The following is a 24332-nucleotide window of genomic DNA, read 5'->3' as shown; positions in this document are numbered from 1 at the left end:
TCCTTGGCTGCTTCCCTCTCTGCTTCTCCTAAGTACAGTACCAGCCGGATTTTTTCAAACCCTCGTGGTACCTTCCCCTGATTCTGCAGCTCTCTCCATATCTGTTCGTACCGTGCCATAGCCTGTACCTCCTCTCCCTTCAGTAATCCTCCCAGTAATTGATTCCTTGTTTTTTCCCACTGTCGGTTTACAGATGGGGGAACCCCTCTGTCTCCCCCGAGCTCTTGCCCTACATCCCTATTTACTCCTTCCATCTCCGTTCTGATCTTTAACCCTTTAGACTTCGTACTTCACTGGGTCTCTCCCCTGGTAGGATTTTGACACCCTGCAATTTACTTCGTCCCTTCCCACGTTATTATGAACACCAGCGACACACTACACATGATCCTTAAACAAATACTTATTATAAACTATTATGATACACTAGACGATTCCTAAACAGATACTTATCCACTATAGAAGCAAATAACTATAAAACAATACACCTTATACAGATACTGATTGTCCACTACTATGGTACACGATCCGTAATCAAATACTTATTACACACTATGAAAACAAATAACCATCACAATGCACCTTATACAGATACTTATACACTACTATGGCACACGATCCTTAGTCAAATACTTATTACACACTATAGAAGCAAATAACCATCACCATACACCTTATTCTAATTGGCCAAGTGTCTAAAGCTATCTCTCGAGATCGCTACGAGGGGACTCCAACCCCGTTCTACTAGGAGGACTCCAACCCCCTTTTTACTACAGGGGACTCCAACCCCGATCTACTAGGAGGACTCCAACCCCCTTCTACTACAGGGGACTCCAACCCTGTTCTACTAGGAGGACTCCAACCCCCTTCTACTACAGGGGACTCCAACCCCGTTCAACCCACCCCGTTCTACTAGGGGGACTCCAACCCCCTTTTGTTTTATTCTTTGGCTTTAACAAGGGCTTTTGCAGAGTAGTGACAACACACAATTTATCTTTGCCAATAGCAGAACTTCGTTAAAACAGGCGCCTGCTTACCTCCCTTTGTAGGATGGTCACTTGTTGTTATCACCACACCACAATCGACCGGTGTTTCAGAAGGCTGCGTATTCAAATCACGTCGGGGTTACCAAATTGTTGGACTCTGGCTTTACCTTACTCTTAATTTAGTCTATGTGTAGTCTGAGTCCAGCGTGTTCTTTGAATTAAGTGATAGGAGAAGATATTCGGTTCAACAGTATCTTTTTCTTCCGTCACTTCTCCATCTTCATCACGTCGGGGTCACCAAATTGTCGGACTCTGGCTTTACCTTACTCTTAATTTAGTCTATGTGTAGTCTGAGTCCAGCGTGTTCTTTGAATGAAGTGATAGGAGAAGGTATTCGGTTCAACAGTCAATTTATTACACAGCACAAGAATAAAACAACAGAGCTCTGGGTCAGTCATTAGTTCATAGGTCACCTGCACAGTGAGCTACTCCCCAAGACTGACCCCTATTGTCCAGTTGGCTCAGTTTATATAGGTCAACCTTATCATACAGAACAAAAGTTGGCTTCCTTTGCTAGATTTCATTATCATACAGAACAAAAGTTGTCTTCCTTTGCTAGATCTTTTTGCATAAGGGTTATCACAAGTCATCTCCTGTTTTGCAGATATCTGGGGTGTAGCACTCCCATCTTAATCCTCCAGGCCAGACTATCCTGTTGAGTTGATCAGAAATTAATTCATCCCCAGATATTTCTAATCACCATTCTGTTCTTGTCTGGCCAATTTCTGCTGTTCTCTTTAACACCTCCTCCTGCCTTAATCTTCCTCCTAGACTGGTTTTCCATTCCCTTTGTTTCTTGCAGGTCATTCTTTGTTCTGATCTGGCCTGTGTCTCCTGTGCTACTCACCACCTCCTTTAGTTTGAGCATTCCTCCTAAATCGTTTTATGCATTTCCTCTCCCTGTATTTTGGAGCAGACAATTTTGCTCAGCCAACTTTGCTCCATGCTGTGATTGCCACTTAATCACATTCCTTTTTCCCTGAACCATGCAGTAAATATACACTTATTAATCATTTATTTCATACTGTTTTAACCCCTAGATTCCAACATTTCTAACAGTCATTTCTTGAATGGCAGAGCAGACTCATGGTCGAATTAAGCTCCTATGTCATGGTCTTGTGCTCTTTTGTCCTACTGAGTTGGCACTGACCTACTCATTTACACTAAACTCACATTTATCCCATCAGCTCATCGACTCCTCAAATACTATCATTCACTTACTCACTAGGGCAGTGGTTTTCAACCTTTTTCTCTCCACTCACATACCACTTTAAGCAGAAAGCACCTTTGTATACATTGCCAGCTCATACAAATTATAAAAGCTGAAACAAAAGCAGAAATTATTGATCAGCATATCAGGCTGATTCTGTGGAATGATAAGTAAAGTTAGCGTTTCAGGTTGAAGACCCTGTGTCAGAACTACAACATTGCACGGCAGTTTATTTAAGTACATTCCCTGGAATAACTGTGAGTAATATTATAATAGCAGCCAAGACATATCTTTAAGACACCAAAAGAATAGAAAGCCTTGAACATTTCGAAAGAATGATCATTGCAGCACAGTACAGACCCTTCGGCCCACAATGTTGTGCTGATCTACAAAAACCTATTCAACAAGCTAAACCTTTCCTACTTCACACCCATGACCTTCCATTTTTCTTGCACACATATGCCTGTCTAAGACTCTTTTAAACATTTATGGATTTGGCAACCTGAAATATTACTTTTGTTTTTCTTTCCACAGATTCTGACTGATGCATCGATCTTTTACAATATGCTCAGTTTTGCTACTTTGTAAAAATTGTCTGAGCTACATTATATAAATATTTCATTGCTTTTAAATTACTGTAAGATTTTAATTAAAAAAAAGACATACAGCATGGTAACAGTTCCTTTCGTCCAATTACACCTACTATGACATAGACTTGCAGCAATAGAAATGCACCAAGACAATGGTATCTTCAAAAAGAGGAATTTTTATTAATAAAATTACACATCTTACTTAACACTAAACTTAACTCCACTATGCACAAATGTGTGTGTGTGTGTGTGTGTGTGTGTGTGTGTGTGTGTGTGTGTGTGTGTTTGTTTGGCAGGTCCCAAACCATTACAGTTCAGGCACGATTCTGAAAAGTCATTTTTTAAAGTTCAGTCTTTGAAATCTTTTGTGTTGAAACTCCGAATCTTCGCTGTTGTTCAAAAGTGATTATGAAGTAATTTGAGACACCAAGTTATCAACATTCTCAAAACTCACAAATTCTTATAGAGTTGCTTTCAGAGAAATGTTTCTTCATACAAATGATTTTCCATAAATTCCCTTCTCTTGCATGGAGGTTACAGAACTTGTGATTTCCACGATGATTTCACAAACATAGGCAGTTTTAGATGAAATGACCTTTATAAATGGCCTTTATAAATGTCTTTATAAAAGACAGTTGAAGTGGTCATTTTTTTCTGAAGCCACTTTGATTCTGTATTACTCCCTTGACAAGAAGAATACAGTAGCAGTTATTTTCTCACAGAAGGTTGCCACATTTTCTGACTTTCAGTTGAACACAGGTTCAATATTAAAACATGTTTTCTTATAGGGTCACAATTACAAGACATGACATCACCACTGGTTTTGTTTGAAGTTCATCTCTTCCAAAAGTTTACAGCAAATGCCTTCGATTTGTCTACACAGCCAACAGGCTCTTCTTTTTGTGTACACAGGTGCCTTTCTGAGCCAACATCCATTGTCTTCAAACTTTCAATAGGGAACAAAGCACTTTGATTTTATGACTTTGAATTAGGAGACATTTCATTTCTGAAAGACCTTTCTTATCTGTTAACACAAATGTGCAATGTATCTTTGTATGTGTTTTTCCCCTGTTTCCAACCCACAAAATAACTTTACTAAAAATAATATATTTATAAATTAAAGATTAATAATTCTGTTACACACCCAATTGACTTATAACCCCTGGTATGTTTTGAATGGTGGGAGGAAACCAGAGAACCCAGGAAAACCCACACAGACAGATGGAGAACATACAAACTCCTTACAGACACCACAGGATTCAAACCCCAGTCCTGTGCTGCAGTAACAGTGTTGCCCTAACCACGACACTAAAAGTCCCACCCCTGTTATTTATTAATACATTTATTTTCTTATTTATTATTTATTAATACAACAATAACATTTATTTATTAATACTGTAATACCGCAAAATCTTTCTCCTGTACTTGATTGGCGTAGCTTTGATCTTGAGCAGGCAAGTGGGACCAGCTGAGGTCATTAATTTGGTTACCATGGACATGTCAGGCTGACAGGCTGTTTCCATACTGTAACACCTGATGAGAGCTTCATGGAACAAATGGGCTTTTCATGGATTTCAAATTTCTTCATTTTACCTGAACCTGGCTGCAATAATGAGGATGTGAATTTGGAACGTGGCAAGGAAACATTGCAAACTTTCTTTTATTGCCAACTGGGTAAATTAGATCATGTTTTCAAAGTGAATGCCCTTGGACATTGTTATTTTCATTGCTGCTCCATTTAAGCTGTCATCTTCAATCAATTGTAGAAAGCCATCCACTACGACCGACGGGCTGTAATACATGGAGGTAAAAGAACTTTACAGTCATTAAGTTCTCAGTGTTGGAAGATGCTAACATTGGTTCCCTTCCCCTGACAATGGATTCAGGGGACTTTTGCAGAGAATTGGAGGTATGACTCCAGGGCCTTGTGACATTGCTGCAGGTAGTCTAAATCTCAGAATTGGTTAGGAGGTCAGGGATCAGCAGCTCGGAGCAAACCTGCGTTAAATACCAGGTTGGTGGGTGGGGGGGGGGGGGGGGGTTTGTGGTGCACTGTTAGACAGAATCAGACACACACAAGGTAAAGACTGTACAACAGGCTTTAATCCACAAGACTTCCACAGAGCAGCCTGGCTGTGGCTACAGCAACTCAGTGTGAGGTCTCGGGAGGCCGGCGCAGGCTTAAATCCCGGAGGGTGATTGACATCCGACCGGGTGGGGCTTGATCCATTCGGGCTGTCTGATTGGCAGCCGGCCAGGTGTTGTCCTGTCCCCTTACACTCCTGCAGGTACAGAGGTTGCCCCCTGCAGTAGGCCGGTGGTGTAGCACCACAGGTTTGACCTATAAACAATCCCCTCAATAATACAAAGGCTATGCTGATGCATTGAAGGCAATGCTGAGTTTCGTCATTGCTGCATCTTGTTGCGAATGTCTCTCATCAATGATGTTTAAGGTTAATAAGGTATAGTTGTCATGTTTTTATGGTCTCAACATGTACCTTTACTGTCAGTGGCAAGTCATAAATCCTCAATGCAGCAGGGAAGGTGAGAAAACACTACATAACTTCAGAGAATCTGTCAATGTGACCACTTTCAAGAAAGGAGACAAGCTCAACCACAGTCAGGACAGGAGACACCACAGAATGCCGACACTGGTATCTGGAGTGAGAAACAAACTGCTGGATGAATTCAACGGTTCGAGCATCATTCTCTTAAAGTACCAATGAAGGTAAGAGTTTGGCTGATTAACTGTAGCCAGTGATAGGAAGGGAAGCTCAAGCAGATTGGCCATTGTGGCAGTGGCCAGTGTAAAAGTGAGAATTTGAGCCTTTGGCTCAAGTGTGGCCCAGTGTGACAGTGAGACAAGGACAAAGAAAGAGGTGCAGGTATTGGCAATGACTGCAGCCCAATTGGAAAAAAAAGGCTTCAGTAAGAAGGCACCTGTAAGTGCGGGTGAAGTCAGGAAAGGCCTTCTTCTTAATGCACAGAGTAGTGGTATGCTCACCTTGTATGATGTGGGGACTCAAGGAAGTCACCAGTGTCCCTGATGACTACACCTGCAAGAAGTGCTTCCAACTGTAGCTTCTTACAGACCCCTATGAGGAACTGGATCTGTAGTTGATGAACTCTGGATCGCTTGGAAAGCTGACAGGATGATAGACAGGAATTATGGGGAAGAAGTCACACCTAGGAGGCAGGAGGAAAGTAGCTGGGTGACAGTCAGGAGAGGGAAAGAGAACAGGCAAGTCAGTGCAGGTACCCCTGTGGTCATTCCACTTCATCAAGTGTATACTATTTTAGATATTATTGAGGGAAGCTACCTACTAGGGACAAGGCACAGTGGTCAGGTCTCTGGCATGGAGTCTGGCCCTGTGGCTCAGAAGAGAAGGGAGGGAAAGATGTAAGCTGAGTGATGGGGAATTTGATAGATAAAAGGTCCTATGGATGAGATCGAGACTCTCTGATGGACCCAGCTACCAGGGTCAAGGATGCCTCATATTAAATCCATGGGATTTTTAAGTCAAACGGTGAGCAGACAGATGACATGGCCCATGTAGGGACCAATGATGTGATGAGGCATTACAAAATGAGTTCAGGAAGTTAAGTGATAAGTTAAAGGACAGGATGACTGGGATTGTGAACTCAGGATTGCTACCTGTGCCACATGCTAGTGAGGCCAGGAATAGGAGAATAATACTATTAAATTATATGGCTAAGGAGGTGGTGCAGGAGGGAGGGCTTCAGGTTTTTGTGTCACTGGGCTCTCTTCCAGGGAAGGCGGGACATGTATTAATGGGACAGTTTTCATCTAAACTAGAGAGGGACTTAAATCCTTGTGGGAAAGTTTTCTAGTGCTGCTCCAGGCAGTTTAAACTTGAGTTGCGGGGGATAGGAACCAGAGTGCCAGAGCAAATAGTGGAGTGGTGGTGGAAAAAGTGAATACCAGAGACAGAAATAGAAAGGTTGAGCATGGTAGGAATTGTCTATTCTAGTGGTTATCAACCTTTTTCTTTCCACTCACATGCCATGGGTTCTCTGTGATTATTAAGGAATTGCTTAAGGTGGTATGTGGGTGGAAAGAAAAAGGTTGAAAAGCACTTTTTTAATCCTACCTAATTGACTCGTTATGTGCACCATTTCATAACTCCAAAGGAAATGGGCCAATGACATTTTTTCTCAAGCAAGTTATTTCAGTATCAATTGGTCTAGATCAGTGATTCTCAACCTTCTCTTTCCACCCACATACCAACTTAAGCAATCCCTTACTAATCATAGAGCACCAATGGCATAGGGAATTCTTAAAGTGGTATGTGAACAAAACAAAGGACTCTACATCACCTTTGTTGACCTCACCAAAGCCTTCGACACCGTGAGCAGGAAAGGGCTTTGGCAAATACTAGAGCGCATCGGATGTCCCCCAAAGTTCCTCAACATGATTATCCAACTGCACGAAAACCAACAAGGTCGGGTCAGATACAGCAATGAGCTCTCTGAACCCTTCTCCATTAACAATGGCGTGAAGCAAGGCTGTGTTCTGGCACCAACCCTCTTTTCAATCTTCTTCAGCATGATGCTGAACCAAGCCATGAAAGACCCCAACAATGAAGACGCTGTTTACATCCGGTACCGCACGGATGGCAGTCTCTTCAATCTGAGGCGCCTGCAAGCTCACACCAAGACACAAGAGAAACTTGTCCGTGAACTACTCTTTGCAGACGATGCCGCTTTAGTTGCCCATTCAGAGCCAGCTCTTCAGCGCTTGACGTCCTGCTTTGCGGAAACTGCCAAAATGTTTGGCCTGGAAGTCAGCCTGAAGAAAACTGAGGTCCTCCATCAGCCAGCTCCCCACCATGATTACCAGCCCCCCCACATCTCCATCGGGCACACAAAACTCAAAACGGTCAACCAGTTTACCTATCTCGGCTGCACCATTTCATCAGATGCAAGGATCGACAATGAGATAGACAACAGACTCGCCAAGGCAAATAGCGCCTTTGGAAGACTACACAAAAGAGTCTGGAAAAACAACCAACTGAAAAACCTCACAAAGATAAGCGTATACAGAGTCGTTGTCATACCCACACTCCTGTTCGGCTCCGAATCATGGGTCCTCTACCGGCACCACCTACGGCTCCTAGAACGCTTCCACCAGCGTTGTCTCCGCTCCATCCTCAACATCCATTGGAGTGCTTACATCCCTAACGTCGAAGTACTCGAGATGGCAGAGGTCGACAGCATCGAGTCCACGCTGCTGAAGATCCAGCTGCGCTGGATGGGTCACGTCTCCAGAATGGAGGACCATCGCCTTCCCAAGATCGTGTTATATGGCGAGCTCTCCACTGGCCACCGTGACAGAGGTGCACCAAAGAAAAGGTACAAGGACTGCCTAAAGAAATCTCTTGGTGCCTGCCACATTGACCACCGCCAGTGGGCTGATATCGCCTCAAACCGTGCATCTTGGCGCCTCACAGTTTGGCGGGCAGCAACCTCCTTTGAAGAAGACCGCAGAGCCTACCTCACTGACAAAAGGCAAAGGAGGAAAAACCCAACACCCATCACCAACCAACCAATTTTCCCCTGCAACCGCTGCAATCGTGTCTGCCTGTCCCGCATCGGACTTGTCAGCCACAAACGAGTCTGCAGCTGACGTGGACTTTTTACCCCCTCCATAAATCTTCGTCCGCGAAGCCAAGCCAAAGAGAATGTGAATGGAAAGAACCACCAGTCTATTCCAATGCAAGGAGTATTGTAGAAAAGGCAGTTGAGCTTAGATCATGGATCAGCAATGGAATTATGACATTGTGGCAATAAGTGAGACAGGATGGGCAGGACTCGCAGTTTAATGTTCCATGGTTCCATTATTTCAGACACAATAGAAGGAAAGGGATGAAAGGGCAATAGCAGGCAGAAAATGTCACGGCAGAGCTCAGACAGGACAGACTAGAGGCCGTGTCTACTGAGGATACATGGGTGGAACTGAGGAATGTAAAAGTTATGACCACATTAATGGTACTGTATTATGGACCACCAATTGCACAGTGAGAATTGGAGGAACAGTTGCGAGAAACATAAGGTTATGATTGTGGGTGATGTTCACTTTCCACATATTGACTGGGACTCCCATACTATAAAAGGATTAGATGGTTTAAAGTTTGTTCAGGCAAATTTCCTAAATCAACTAGTGGGAGTTCACTTAAATCCGTGTGGACTAGAGGGGCCGAGAAGGCCTGTTTCCATACTGTAAAAGGATTGGATGGTTTAAAGTTTGTTCAAGCAAATTTCCTAAATCAACTAGTGGAGTTCACTTAAATCGGTGTGGACTAGAGGGGCCAAGAAGGCCTGTTTCCATACTGTCATTTGATATGGTTATATAGTTATATTATATAGAGGGTTAGGGTTAGGGTGTGTGCAGTTCTGCATCTCCTATCAGGGATTGAGACAAAGCAGGTGACACAAATGTACAGTATCTAAGAGAATACTTTAGATTTAGTGATTACAATGTCTTTAGGTTCAAGATAATTAAGGAAAAGGAGGGGTCTGTCCTCGGATTGAGAATTAAATTGGAACAGGGTAAATTTTGATGCTATCACAAATTTTACAAAAATTAGACATACAGTGTAGTAACAGGCTCTTATGGCCCACAAGCCCATTCCACCCAATTAACCTACAACCTTGGTATGTTTTTAACGGTGGGAGGAAATTAGAGTCCCCGGGAAAAACCCACGCAGCCACGGGGGAGAATGTACCAATTCTTTATAGGCAGCGTGGGATTTGAACCCTGGTCCGGATCACTGGCGCTGTAACAGCATGGCGCTAACCGCTATGCTAATTATGCTGCCCCAGATCTGGCAAAGGATCTGGCCAACATGGATTCGGGCATGCAATTTCCAGGACAAGGTGTGCTTGGTAAGTCTGAAATTTTGAGAGTACACAATTTCTATGTTCCTGTCTGAATTAAAGGTAAAAGCGAACAGGTATAGGGAACCTTGGCTTTTGAGAGATATTGAGGCCCTGGTTTAGAAGAAGAAGGAAGTGCATATCAGGCATAGGAACAAGCGTGGTACGTGAGGTGTAGAATTAATGGAAGGAAAGACTTGAGACCCAGAAGCCCTGCCTCCTGCACCAGTTCTTCACTGTACGAGCTTTGCTTTGCCTTGCTGGGAAGTAGCACAAGGAGTAATCCTAATATCACAATCCAGAAGTCTTTTACAACTTTGTACATAGTTCCCTTGGCATCTCTATTCCTGCCAATATTGTTGTCAATATAGACCATGATTTTTGGCTCTCATCCTCTCCTTTCAGAATGTCTTGAGCTTGCTCTGAAAAATCCTTGAGCCTGGCATCAGACTATCCTGGAGTCTTGCTCATGGCCACAGCAATGCCAGTCTGTGGCCCTTACTAAATTCCATCCCTTCACTACCCTGCAAGAGCCAGTCCCTGGTTTACTTTTCTCTGAGAAGCTATTTCACTTCCACAACAATTATATACTTGCTTGAGAGGGGTTCAGCCACAGGTGAATCCTGCACTATCTGCCTACCTCTTCTTGGATTCACCCTTCTCTCTGTCTGAAATTTTGCTGTGACCACATCCCTGAGGCTCCTATCTGTTCGACTCTCCACACCCCCCACCCCCCCTCCCCCCGCCAAATGCTTCTCAGAGAACCCTACTGCTACTCCAGCTGAGTCCCAAGCTCTGAGAGGACCTGCTACTGGACACGATTCTTGCAAGCGTAGTCCGCACCGTTTTATGTGAAACTCCACTAGTTCCACCTTGCACATAACCCTCCAACCCCCTCTAGACATTAATTTTCCAATATTGACCAGGATGTCTTTAGTACCAAAGACTTAGATTGGGCAGAATTTGTTGAGTACATACAGGAGGGTTTCTTGAAACAGCATGTTGCTAGCCTTGAACAGGTACTCAATCCTTTATCCAGACATCTAAAATCCAGAAAGCTCCAAAATCCAGCAATCGAGAGACGGCAGCGCAAGTCAGGCGGGCGACGGGGGAGACCGGCAGCATGAGTCGGGCGGGCAGGAGATTGTCAATGCGAGTTGGGCGGGCGAGTGGGAGAGACCGGCAGCGTGAGTTGGGTGGGTGAGGGGGAGAGACCGGCAGCACGAGTTGGGCAGGCGGGAGACTGGCAGCACTAGTCGGACGGGCGGGGGTGAGACCGGCAGCATGAGTCGAACGGGCGGGGGGGGGAAGGGAGAGACCAGCAGAAGTTGGAGCGCGAGTTGGTTGGGCGAGAAGGAGAGACCAGCAGAACGAGTCGGGCAGGTGAGGGGAGAGACTGGGAGCACGAGTTAGGCAGGCGGGTGGTGGGGGGGGGGGGGAGAGATGGCAGCGCGAACGGAAGGGTGTGGGGGTGGATACAGTAGCACAATTCAGGTGGGTTTAAATCTGGCTTTCCGAAATCCATAAATATCCAAAATTCGGGATACACTGTCCCCCAAGGGTTCCGGATAAAGGATTGTGTACCTGTATTGGTAAATGAGCCAGGCCAGGTCATGAGGTTCAGTAGGGAAACATTTAGGAAATAGGAGCAGTTGTCTAACCAGTCAAGGTTGCTCTGTCATTTGGACATGTGATAAGATTAAAGGTTTTTCGGCTAAATTAAGAGACTGTTTGTAGGAAATCTTCAAAATACATTTTTCTCTAGACCCAAAGATCTTTTTCATTGGGGACCTTACTGAAATGGCTTTATTACGTAAATTAGATAAATTTCAAATGGCATTTTTGAGATTGGCTTTAGCTATAGCAAGGAAATATATAGCTGTTTCATGGAAAGACTAGATGGAGCTTAATTTACAAAGATTGCATTCAAAAATGAGGTCATGTATACCAATAGAGAAGATAACATAATTTAAGAGATCAATATTATAGATTTAAAAAGATTTTTAGCCCATATTTAGAAAACCTGAAACTGGTTGTGTGCGGCTGGATCTCCACATTGAATACTAAATAAATGATTGAAGTTGTTCTCCTTGTCTCTTTTCTCTTTTTTCTCCTTTTTTTAGGGGTAGATTTAGGTTAAGGGGAGGGGTAGAGGGGGGTGGGGGGCTTAGATTTGTAGATTTTTTTAGATCTTGTAGTTTTTTTCTATGTAACGATGTAAGTTTCTTTTTGATAATTTGTTAATTCTAATTCAGTAATTATGGTTTTAATTTGTTTTCTAATAAATAAAATATTAAAAAAAGGTTGCTCTGTCATTCAATAAGATCATGGCTGATCTGGCTTCTACAAACTCAACTTATGTAACTGTATCTTAAATAGGGTAAAACCCCTGTTATCCGGGATTTAAACAACCAGAAGAAAAAAAACGCGGAAAATAAATAGGTTAAAGAATACAGAAGTTTAAAATTTGCACACCTTAGCCGTTAGTTCGGCAATCATGCAACATTTCAAGCAACCATAAAATTCACTTATCTGACATCTACCAATCCCCACAGGTGCCTGTAATGGAGGATTTAGACAGGTGCCTGTAATGGAGGATTTAGACCAGCTTATGCAAGAAGGGATGCAGTTGCATCAGAAGACATAATCTAAATTCCACCATGGGGCCCACGGATGCTGTTGAATAGGAAGACATATTTACACCATAAGGCCCAGGATGCATATGAATTAGTAGACACATCTTAAATTCTACCATGAGGCCCAGAGATCCAGTTGTCTTTTGTTGGTTGCAGACTGTCAGGAGACCTTGGAGATAATTAAATCATTTATTCAAAGAAATAAGCTATGAGTAAACAATTTTTTGGCTAATATAAGCCATGGTCCCATTGCTGAAGTAGAGACTCTCTGAGGGAAGGAAACGTCTCTCAGCAAGAAGAAGAACTTCTAGAGTTCAGCTAACGTCCCGGTCGGGGGAGGTGGAGAAGCTGCTACTGGCATCCCGACAACCTACTACAAGTGTGCGGTCATTGCCTCGCTTTGGCAGTTGGGACCAGTCCAGGCATTGATAAGGATAATTGGGAAGGGTTTGCATATTGTAGTTTGAAATCAGCTTTTGAATTTGTGATAAACATTTGTATAAACTGAACTGCTCTCGGTGTGGGTGTCTATTTTCTTTCGGTAGTTCGAACACTGTGACCAATCTAACACGAACAAAGTGAGAGGTAAAAGTTCACCCAGGACAGTGCCGGATACCAGGGATTTTAATGTATACTTAATGAGATCATGTCTACTGATTCCTTGGGCAGAAAATTCTAGAGATATATTGCTCTCTGGGAAAAGGAGTTCCTCCATCCTAAATCAGTTTACCTGAATCTTGAGGCTGTGTCCTCTAGTTCTACTCCTACCTGCCAGTGTAAACATCATTCCTGCCTCCATCTTATCTATCCTATTCATAATTTTATCTGTTTCTATAAGATCATCTCTCATTCTTCTCTACTCCAGTGTGTGTTGTCCCAGAGGTCTCAATCTCTCAGCTACAGATATGGGCAGAAAAATGGCAGATGCCGTTTAACCCAAACAAGAGTGAGGTATGTATCATGGACATGATTTTTGGCACAGTCACATAGGCCACAGGGTCTGTTCCTGTCCAGTACTCTGTTCTATGTACATTACATTTGGTTCAACTCTGTCCAGACATGGAGGTGATTGAGAAAAAACCATTTGAACCAACTGTTCTTTGATCCCAAGTGTCGAGACTGCCCTCTGAAGAGAGTATGAATAGAATCATTCAGTACAGTTACAGATCTTCAGCCATCCTAAGTTCAGTCCTGGCCTTTGGTGCTGTCTTTGTGGAGTTTGCATGTACTCCAAGCGTTTCTTCCAGCTGCTCTGCATACCAAGGTGGGTGGGTTGGTAGGTTAATTGGTCACTGTAAGTTACCCCTGCTGTGTAGGAGAGTGGTGGAATTTGGGGAGAATTATGAGGAAGAATGAAAAATGAGTTTTAAATTTTTAACTTCAGTCATACAGCACGGTAACAGGCCATTTTGGCTGATACGTCCATGCAGCCCAATTTACACCCAATTAACCTACACCCCAGTACGTTTTAAATGGTAGGAGGAAACCAGAGCCCCCAGGGAAAACCCATGCAGACACAGGGAGGACATACAGACAGTCTGGGATTTGAACCCAGCCCATTGGTGCTGCAAAGATGTCGCGGATAACCACTATACCAACTGTGCCACCTCAACTGTGTAGGATTAGTGACCTGTTGATGGGCGCTTGATGGTTGATAGTATTCATTGGGTGAAAGGACCTGTTTCTGAGTGGTACAACTCTCCGATTCTAATAGGCCTTTGCTGGAGTCTGTAACAATGATAAACGATCATATTGCAATCAGTGCCAATCAGGAGCATGGACAAGAGTTGATGCTGAGGAGAGGTTTCCTATAGCTGGGGAATCTTGAACCATTTGATGATTTCGAACCGAGATGCAGGGAGTCTGTGGCCTTGACCCAAAGGAATGTGCATCGTTGAATTTTCAGCCCAGGATGATGACGCTTGGCTGTTGACACTGTTATGCAAACGTGCTGGTAAAGGATAACCAATGAAGGGCTCAGGACCGAAACGTTGGTTACTCTTTACCTTCTATGGATGCTGTGTGACCTGCAGAGTTTCTCCAGAACACTCGTGTTTTGTACTTGATCCCAGCATCTGCAGTTTTTCTTGTTTTATCTCTAGTTGAGTCTGATATACTTCGGGACACTGATGGAGCAAGGAATAAGTAACATCGGACCAGCTGTGATCATATTTAATGTAGAATGTAGATATATAGAATAAGTCGATGTAGAAAGGTTGTCTCCCGTGGTAGGAGAGTCTAAGACAAGAGGGCACAACTTCAGGATTGAAGGGTGTCTGGTTAGAACAGAGATGCGGGGGAATTTCTTCAGCCAGAGGGTGGTAAATCTGTGGAATTTGTTGCCGCAGGCAGTTGTGGAGGACAAGTTATTGGTCATATTTAAGATGGAGATTGATTGGTTCTTGATTAGCCAGGGCATTCAAAGGTTATGGGGAGAAGGACGGGCAGTGGAGCTGAGTGGGAGAATGGATCAGCTCATAATTAAATGGCGGGACAGACTGGATGGGCTGAGTAACCTACTTCTGCTCCTATGGCTTATGGTCTTAATGATGGGGCAGTTCTGAGGGACCTTGTGTCCGTATCCTGCACTTTTGTGGCCGTGGGGTGCTGGAGTCTTGAGATCAAAGGGCTCACCAAGGCTGCGGGCTGCTGGTAACTGGCTCATGACTTGGAGGTATTGAGGATTTGAGAGGGTGCTGAGAGCAAGAAGGGCTACTGAAGGTTTCCTCATCGTGTCAGAGGGTTAGATGGGCTCGGGATGCCGATGGTTTGAACTGAACTGGAGTCTTGTGTCGTTGCAGAGGCCTCGGGGGCACTGGATGTGCATTAACAGACACTTAGTGATTCGGTGGGGACTCTCTTTTGCTTCTTTTTCTAAATTTAATTTTAATTTTTAAAAATTTAGTCATAATACATGGTAACAGGACCTTCTGGCCTATGAGCCAAAATGCCCCAATTAATCTACAAAGCCCGTACATTTTGAAAGGTGGGAAGAAACTGAAACATCTGGAGGAAACCCAAGCAGATACAGGGAGAAGGTACAAACTCCTTACAGGCTGAACCAGTTTTGAACCCAGGTCACTGGCACTGTAATAAGTGCACACTATACTAACTGTGCTGCTCCTTTACACTAACGGTGTCATCTCTGACTGTAAGAGGAGCCAGGTAACGCTGCAATTTCATGTAATATTGCATTTTGTTTTTTTAATTAAATAACTTCTGGCCTCACAGAAACTTACTCCAGTATCCCGACAGAATCTATCAAATGTTTGGCTGTGTCCTTGAACTGGTGAAACATCCCAAGGGTTTCTTCATGGTTTATGGTGTCCAGAAGGCAGGTGTTGACAAAAGATGGGCACAGGGCATTTATACGGATCCCATAATGTCCAAGTCTAGAAGCTTCCTGAAAAAAAAGAAAGGTTGGATTGTTAGCTAGTGTGCATCTAATCAGAATGAGATCTCATCACATAGCATTGAAGCAGGCTCTTCAGCCCTTTGAGTCACTGCTAACCCACCTAATTCTGACACTAATCCCATTATATTCCCCCACATTTCTATCCACTCTCCCTAGTTTGTAACTTGCACTTGCATGACAGTGGTCCATCAACATATGGGTGGGGCTTGGAGGGGTACGGACTGAATGCGGGCATGTGGGACTAAAGCAGCAGGGCAGGTATTCAGGCCTTATGTCAGACTATGCCTGTTAGTATTGATAATACTCACAGCGATGGATCTTGTGAAACCAAGCACTCCAAACTTCGACGCTGTGTACGCTGGAGCGTGAGCAGCTGGTAAGAAACCTAAATGTAAAAGAAAGCACATGGTCTACACCAAGGATCTTCAATTCTGTGTTCTAAATCAGAAAATACTGGTCAGGTGGTATCTATGGAGGCTCAGAGAAACAGGGTAAACGTGCCAGGTGGATTTTTTCAGTCATGTGCTGCCTGATTTGCTGAGTGTTTCCAGCATTCTACATTTTTCTTCAGAACTCGAATACACGCAGCTTGTTTATTTTATTATCACACCAATTTAGCCATCCATAGTGCCACTAGCTCCCTTATCCAAGCATTGGAGGCTTACGAGGATTTTTGTAATGTGCAAAGGAAGACCAGAGTTGAGGTCTCTATGCCGTGATTTCAACTTGTCTTCATTCAGTTTATGCATAAAAGGGCTGGAGAAACTCAACAGGTCATGTAGCATCTATATGATGACCAATGTTTCGAGCCTGAGCCCTCTGTCAAGGTATGAGCAAAGAGAAGTCTGGCGGACTGACCTCTACCTTGCTGAGGCCAGACGACAACTCTTAGACACCTCCTCCCCTCTCCCCCTCCCCACAGGACCCCACCAAGCCACTGTCTCCAACATCATCTCCAACCTCATCACCTCTGGTCACCTCCTTCCATTGTCCGCCAACCTCATTGTCCCCCATCCCCACACTGCTCGTTTCTACTTCCTACCCAAAATACACAAACCCAACCATCTGGGTAGACCCATTGTTTCTGCCTGCTCTTGTCCCACCCAACTAGTTTCATCTTACCTTGACTTAATCTTTTTTTTCCTTTCCCAATCCCTCCCCACCTACATCCATGATTCCTCACATGCCCTCCATCTCTTCAATGACTTCAGATTCCCCGAACTGGACCACCTCATCTTCACAGTGGATGCCCAGTCCCTTTAGTTTAGTTTATTTATGTAGCACATTTAAAACAACTCACGTTGACCAAAGTGCTGTACAGATCATGAATTAAAGCGCAAGTTAAGCAGCTATTTAAAGTGCAGTATAAAACGGGTACCCGAGGTTCAGAATTGGACATACCGCATGGTAACAATCACTTCAAAATGCTTGTGAATAAAAAATACAACTTCAACCTGGATTTAAAAGAGTTAAAGGAAGGGGCTGATTTGATGGAGGGAGGAATGTTGTTCCACAGTTTGATCTCCCCTGAGTTCGCAATTTCAGCACAGCACAACCAAGCATCCTAAATTGGCTGATCTGAGGGGCCTTGAAAAGGAGTAGGAGGTTAGGAGATCGGTGATGTAGGAGGGGGCTAGTCAATTAATGGCTTTGTAAACAAACTGGAGAATAAAATCTATCCTGAGCCGTACTGGCAGCCAGTGGAGGGGGGAGGGGTGCAGAATAGGGGTGATATTGTGCCTCTTCTTGACTCCTGTCAGGAGCCTTGCTGCAGCATTCTGTACCAGCTGGAGACGGGATAATGACGAGTGACTAATTCCTGTGTAAAGAGAGTTAGAGTAGTCTGAACGGACATGGATAACTTTCTTGAGGTCTTTCAGTGTCAGGAATGATTTGATTTTGAGCTGGTAAAAGCTGGCTTTTAGGAACATAGGAAGTAGGAACAGGAGTAGGCCAAAAATGGCCCATCGAGCCTGCTCCACCATTCAATACAATCATGGCTGATCTAATTTATGACCTAACTCCACCTACCTGCCTTCTCCCCATATCCCCTAATTCCTCTATCATGTAAAAATTTATCTAACTGAATTTTAAATATGTTTAATGAAGCAGCCTCAACCATTTCCCTGGTTAGAGAATTCCAAACATTCACTACTCTCTGGGAAAAACTATTTTTCCTCATCTCTGTCCTAAATCTACTCCCCCGAATCTTGAGACTGTGTCCTCTCGTTTTAGTTTCCCCAGCCAGTTCAAAAAATCTTCCTACATCTATCCTATCCATACCCTTCATAATCCTATATGTTTCTATAAGATCTCCTCTCATTCTTCTGAACTTGAGCGAATACAAACCTAGATGATTTAATCTTTCATCATAAGTCAACCCCTTCATCCCAGGGATCAACCTAGTAAACCTCCTCTGGACCGTCTCCAAAGCCAGTATATCCTTCCTCAAATATGGAGACCAGAACTGGACACAGTACTCCAGGTGTGGTCTCACCAGTACCTTATACAGTTGCAACATGACCTCCCTACTCCTGAATTCAATTCCTCTAGCGATGAAGGCCAACATTCCATTACTACTGCATTGACTTGTTTGTCAAACTTGAAGGTGGAACTGAATATCCCACCAAGGGATTTGGCATGTGGTTTGATGACGGTGGATAAGTTACCAAGAGTTTTGGAGATAATTTTGGTGGATTGGGGGGAGGGCAAATAGGATGATCTCATATTTGCCTTTGTTATAGCTGCAGGAAGTTTTGAGCCATCCAACACTTAATGTCCTCCAGACAGTCAATGAGGCTGGTTAACTTTACTTGGTCATTGGGCTTCAGGGGGAGATAGAACTGAGTGTCATCAGCATAGCAGTGGAAGGAGATGCTACGTTTTTGGATGATATGGCCGAGGGGAAGCATGTATAAGGAGAGGAGATGGGGCCTAGTATAGATGCTTATGCGACCCAACAGGAAAGGGTAGCAGAGGAGGATGAAAATTTGCCCATGCTGACTGAGAAATTTCTATCGCTAAGGTAGAACCAGTTCAGGGCCGTGCCATTGACTCTGACCTTATGCCAGAGGTGATTTATTAAAATAACATGATCCACAGTAGCGAACGATGCACAAAGGTCCAGGAGAATTAGAATGGTGGAGCGTTCTGAGTCAGTGGTGAGGAGCAGGTCATTGTATATTCTTAGTAAGGCCGACTCTGTGCTGTGGTGGGCGTTATGACCTGACTGGAATCTTTTGGATATGTGTTTTGATGTAGGTAGGGCAACAATTGGCTAAGATCAATGTTTTCAAGGGCCTTTGACAGGAATAGAAGTTTAGAAACTGGTCTGTAATTTTTGGGTGTGGTGGGGTTTGTTGTTTTTTTTTTCCAGGAGGGGTTGGACCACAGCACTCTTGAAACAAATTGGAACTATCTCTGTGCCCAAGGAACTGTTAATAATAGAGGATTCTAGGACCGTCTGCATTGAAATCATCCCTCAGGCAGGGAGTACCTCCATCCCCCCATACAGGTCTGAAATCACTTTCTTTCTGGACCAGAGATCCAAACAGTCACCCTCTACCACCACTCTCCTCTGCCTGGCAGAACTTGTCCTCACTTTAAACAACTTCTCCTTTAACACGTCTCACTTCCTCCAAATCATAGGAGTAGCCATGGGTACTCGCATGGGTCCCAGCTACGCCTGTCTGATTGTGGGCTTTGTGGAGCAATCCATGCTGCAACCCTACACAGGCAAGACCCTCACCTCTTCCTCCAGTATATTGATGACTATATCAGGGCTGCCTCATAGACCCATGATGAGCTTGTCAACTTCATTCACTTCACAGGCAACTTCCACTCCAATCTCATCTGGTCCATCTGTGACAACACTCTCCTCTTCCTGGATCTCCCTGTCTCCATCTCGGGAGACCACCTTTCCACCGATGTATATTACAAACCCACCAACTCTCACAACTACCTTGACTGCACTTCCTCACACCCTGTCCCCTGCAAGGATTCTATCCCCTTCTCTCAATTTCTCCGTCTCCGCCGTATCGGTTCTCAAGATGAGGTCTTCCAGTCCAGATCTTCTGAAATGTTTGCCTTCTTTCACACATGTGGTTTCCTCTCCACCAATTCCCTCCACCATCATGAACTCAGCACTCACTCGCATCTCCTCCATTTCCCACTCATCTGCTCTGGCTCCCTCTTCCCCAAGACGCAACAAACACAAGATCCCCCTTATCCTCACCTATCACCCCACCAGCTTCCACAGCAAACACGTTATCCTCTGGCAGTTACAACAAGATCCTACTACCAGACACATCTTCCCCTCTCTCCTCTCTGCCTTCCATTGGGACTCCCCTCCCTCCGTGCACTCATCCCTCCCCACCAATCCCCCTCCCCTGTGGCCGCAGGAGTTGCCACACTTGCACCCACACCTCCTCCCTCACCACAGTCCGGGGCCCAAAATAGGCATTCCAAGTGAAGCAGCACTTCACTTGTGTATTGGCAGGACTGATTAACTGCATCCGGTACTCCCTTTATGGCCTTCTCTACATCAAAGCGACTGGGTGCAGATTGGGAGATCACTTCGCTGAGCACCTTTGCTCTGTCTGTGCCAGTGAGAGTGACGTCCCAGCAGCCAACACTTTCAGTTCTGTGTCACACTCCCATACTCACATGTCTGTCCGTAGCCTTTTGTACTGTCCCACCAAGACCACCCATAAATTGAAGGAAGAACTCCTGATCCAGCCAGATAGCATGAACATCAACATTTCCATTTTCTGCTAACCTGCTCTCCTCTCCCCCTCCCTTTTTCCCTTCACCTTTGAGGTTCTCCTCCCCCCTTCCCTCTCCATTCACCTAGCCATCCCTCCTCCCCTTGATCTCTGCTATCCCCTCCCTCCCTCCCTTCTCCACCTACCACCTCCTTCATTTGTGACCGCAATTCCCCCCTGCTCTTCTGTTTGGACGCCTGCTGACATTTTTCTATACTTTGTTGAAGGGCTCTAGCCCAAAACGTCAATTATGTATTTTTACCTACCTAAAGGACACTGTTTGACCTGCTGAGCTGTGTGTTTGTACCTGAGGGAAAAAGCAGGGAGGTGCATAAATAAAGAGCTGGTGGAAGGAGGTTGGAGGAATAACACGTAATATTCCATCTGGACTCTCTCCAACTAGATGGCATTAACATCAACTTCTCAGTTTCCAATTTGCCCCATCTTTTCTCTCTATCCCTCTCTCTTTCTCACACACTCACTCACTCTCCCTCTGTCTTTGTCTCTGTCCGTCCGTCTGTCTGTCTGTCTGTCAGTCTCTCCTTATCCTGCTCCCTCTTCATTTAGAGAGCAACCCCCTTCTCCTATCACCTCAGTTTTTTTTTTCTCTTCTGCCCGCCCAGCCATATCCGCCTTCATCAAGGTAGGCTCAGGCCTGAAACGCTGGTTAGAAATTATTACCTCCTGCTGAGTTCCTCCAGCATTTCTATATTTTTCCTCTGAATTGCCTTGACAAGATTTATTCCAGTAAGGGAGCAACTTCAGTGCAACACGCTGTTACAATCCACATGATTAATTAATAGTCCGGGACCATTCTGAGGCTGTTTTGCCATCAGCTATTTCTAGTTGTTTTCATCTTACTCATTATAATCTCCCTATAATTAGTAAGTTACATTAAATGAGCCAATTCTTCCACAACCTGTAATCTTGCTTTAATTCAAAAGTGCAATTAAGCCTATCACTTGCTTGACATAATATGTTCATTATTGCTGAGAGTTTGTTGCTTCAATGCATAATCCATGACAAATTGAGGAATTTAAATCCCCAACATTTTCTACACATTAAGTGCTATTTCCACTGACATTGGATCAGGTGTCATTTGCTCTACTTGTCCAGCAATGGTACATTTTACACAGCAGCCTTGCTGTCAAACTCTAATATCCTGTTCATTAAAGACAACTAATGGTCCAATGAGATGGGTGGAGGTTTATAAACAGAACATAGAACACTGCAGCACAGTACAGGCCTTTCAGCCCTCAATGTTGTGCTGACCCATATGTTCCTTGAAAAGTACTAACCCTCCCTACCCCATAACCCTCTATTTTTCTTTCATCTTAGAGTCTCTTAAATGCCCCTAATGTTTCAGCTTCCATTACCATCCCTGGCGAGGCATTCCAGGCACCCACAATTGTCGGCATAAAAAATTTACCTCTGATGTCTCCCTTAAACTTCTTTCCCTTCACGTTGTACTCATTTCCTCTGGTATTTGCTATAACTGTCCTGGGAAGCCGATGCTGGCTGTCCACCTTATCTAGGCCTTTCATAATCTTGTAGACCTCTATCAAGTCTCCTCTCATCTTTCTATGCTCCAAAGAGAAAAGTCCCAGCTCTGTTAACCTTGCCTCATATTTTCCAATCCAGCAACATCCTGGTAAATTTCCTCTGCGCCCTCTCCATAGCTTCCACATCCTTCTTCCTATAATGAGGTGACTAGAACTGAACACAATTCTCTAAGTTTGGTCTCACCAGAGATTTGTAGAGTTGCAATATGACCTCTCTACTCTTGAACTTAGCCCTCCATTAGTGAATCCCAGCATCGCATAGGGCTTCTTATCTATCCTATCAACCTGTGTGGCCTTGAGCGATGCATGAATTTGGACGCAAGGTCCCTCTGTTCATGCACACTCTTAATTAACTGACCATTAATCCTGTACTCAGCCTTCTGATTTGTCCTTCCAAAATGCATAACTTCACATTTATCTGGATTGAACTCTATCCGCCACTTTTGCACCCAACTCTGCAACCTGTCTATATTCTCTTGTAACCTACAACAACCTTCAGCTCCATCTACAATTCCACCAATCTTTATATCATCCGGAAATTTACTGACCCATCCTCTTCATCCAGGTCATTTCAGAGTGTGCCCCCCCCCCCCCCCCCCGACAACATCGTACTGCCAATGGTTTGAACCGGAGTCTGTGTGGCTGCAGAGCTGTGGGAGCGCCAGAGGCAAGCCCACAGACACTCAGTATCTTTGAAGGGACTCTTTTGCTCCGGGTGCCAGGCAATGATCATGGTGAGTCTGTTTGCCTTTCAGTAAACAACAGTCAAAGTGCATCATGTATATAATATTTTTATGCATTATTACTGACAATAAAAGGAACCTGAACCTTGAATGTGTCCTGTCTGGCTGCATCAGTTTGAGTTCAGTAGCTGCAAAGCATTGGACCAGAATTCAATACAGAGGGTCATCAGAACAGCTGAGAAGATCACTGGGTCTCGCTTTCCTCTATTGGTGATATTTGTTATTTAAATAGGGATCAAAGAAATTATTGAGGACCTTTTCCATCCAGCACACAGTATTTTTAACCCACTATCAACAAGAAAATATTGTTCCTATTTAATCTACCTAATTTCCAACAGTCACGTTCTGGTCTTTGTTATAATTATTTAATGAATTGTCCAGTTAATAGTACTGAGTTGCACTGAGATATTACACTGTTCATTGATAGCTCATTACTTCTTATTCAAGTTTCTTCTTATCCTGGACCAAAGACCTGACCTGTCACCCTCCTCTGCCTGGTAGGTCTTGTCCTCACCCTCAATAACTTCTCCTTCAACTCATCCCACTTCCTCCAAATTAAAGGGGTAGCCATGGTTACCTGCATGGGTCCCAGCTATGCCTACTTGTTTGTTGACTTTGTGGAGCGATCCAGGCTGCAAGACTATACAGGCAAGACCCTCAACTCTTCCTCCAATATATATAGATGACTACATCAGGGTTGCCTCATGCACCTGTGATGAGCTGGTCAACTTCATATCCAACTTCCCCTCAACCTCAAACTCACCTGGTCCATCTCCAACAACACTTGCCCCTTTCTGGATCTCTCTGTCTCCATATCGGGAGACAAGCTTTCCATCGACATATACTACAAACTTTCCAACTCCCACAACTACCTGGATGATACTTCCTCACATCCTGTCCCCTGCAAGGATTTCATCCCCTTCTTTCAATTTCTCTGTTTTTGCCTCCAGTCCAGAGCTTCTGAAATGTTTGCTTTCTTTCACAAACGTGGCTTCTCCTCCATCACTATCGACTCTGCCCTCATCTGCTTCTCCTCCATTTCCTGCCCTAGCCCCCTCTGCCCCCAGAGGCCAACCAACATAGAATCCCTCTCATCCTCGCCTACCACCCCACCAGCCTCCTCATCGAATACATCATCTGCCAGAATTTCCAGGACTTACTACCAGATCTCACCACCAGACACATCTTTCCCGCTCCTCCTCTCTCGGCCTTCGACAGGGGACTGCTCCCTCCGCAATTCCCTTGTCCTCTCATCCCCTCCCCACCCATTGCATCTCCAGCACCTTCCCCTGTGCCTGCAGGAGGTGCAACACTTGCGCCCACACCTCCTCCTTCACCATGGTCCAGAGCCCCAAACAGGCCTTTCATGTGAAGCAACACTTCACCTGTGCATCTTGGTGGCAAGCAGCACTTCCGGGAGTACCTCTTGCCACTGGGACACATTCATCCCTTTCACCTTTAGGGCCAATAGAA

The 24332-nt window shown here is 44.4% G+C and overlaps 1 protein-coding gene across 1 annotated transcript in view; it reads right to left on the bottom strand.

The window, feature by feature from the left end:
• Positions 1-2999: 2999 nt before the first annotated feature.
• Positions 3000-24332, bottom strand: part of LOC138764755 (15-hydroxyprostaglandin dehydrogenase [NAD(+)]-like) — a 66820-nt gene continuing 45487 nt past the window's right edge. The window contains exons 5-7 of the mRNA XM_069941004.1: positions 16100-16176; positions 15616-15779; positions 3000-4634 (exon numbers count right to left, since the gene is read on the bottom strand). Coding sequence (XP_069797105.1) covers positions 4523-4634; positions 15616-15779; positions 16100-16176 — 353 coding nt within the window. The 3' untranslated portion in view covers positions 3000-4522. The remainder of the gene's footprint in view (positions 4635-15615; positions 15780-16099; positions 16177-24332) is intronic.

Source organism: Narcine bancroftii, chromosome 1, assembly GCF_036971445.1.
Source record: "Narcine bancroftii isolate sNarBan1 chromosome 1, sNarBan1.hap1, whole genome shotgun sequence".
In the NCBI taxonomy this organism is placed as follows: Eukaryota; Metazoa; Chordata; class Chondrichthyes; order Torpediniformes; family Narcinidae; genus Narcine; species Narcine bancroftii.
Note: the sequence above shows the minus strand (reverse complement) of the source record. Positions and strands in the feature narration are given on the sequence as shown.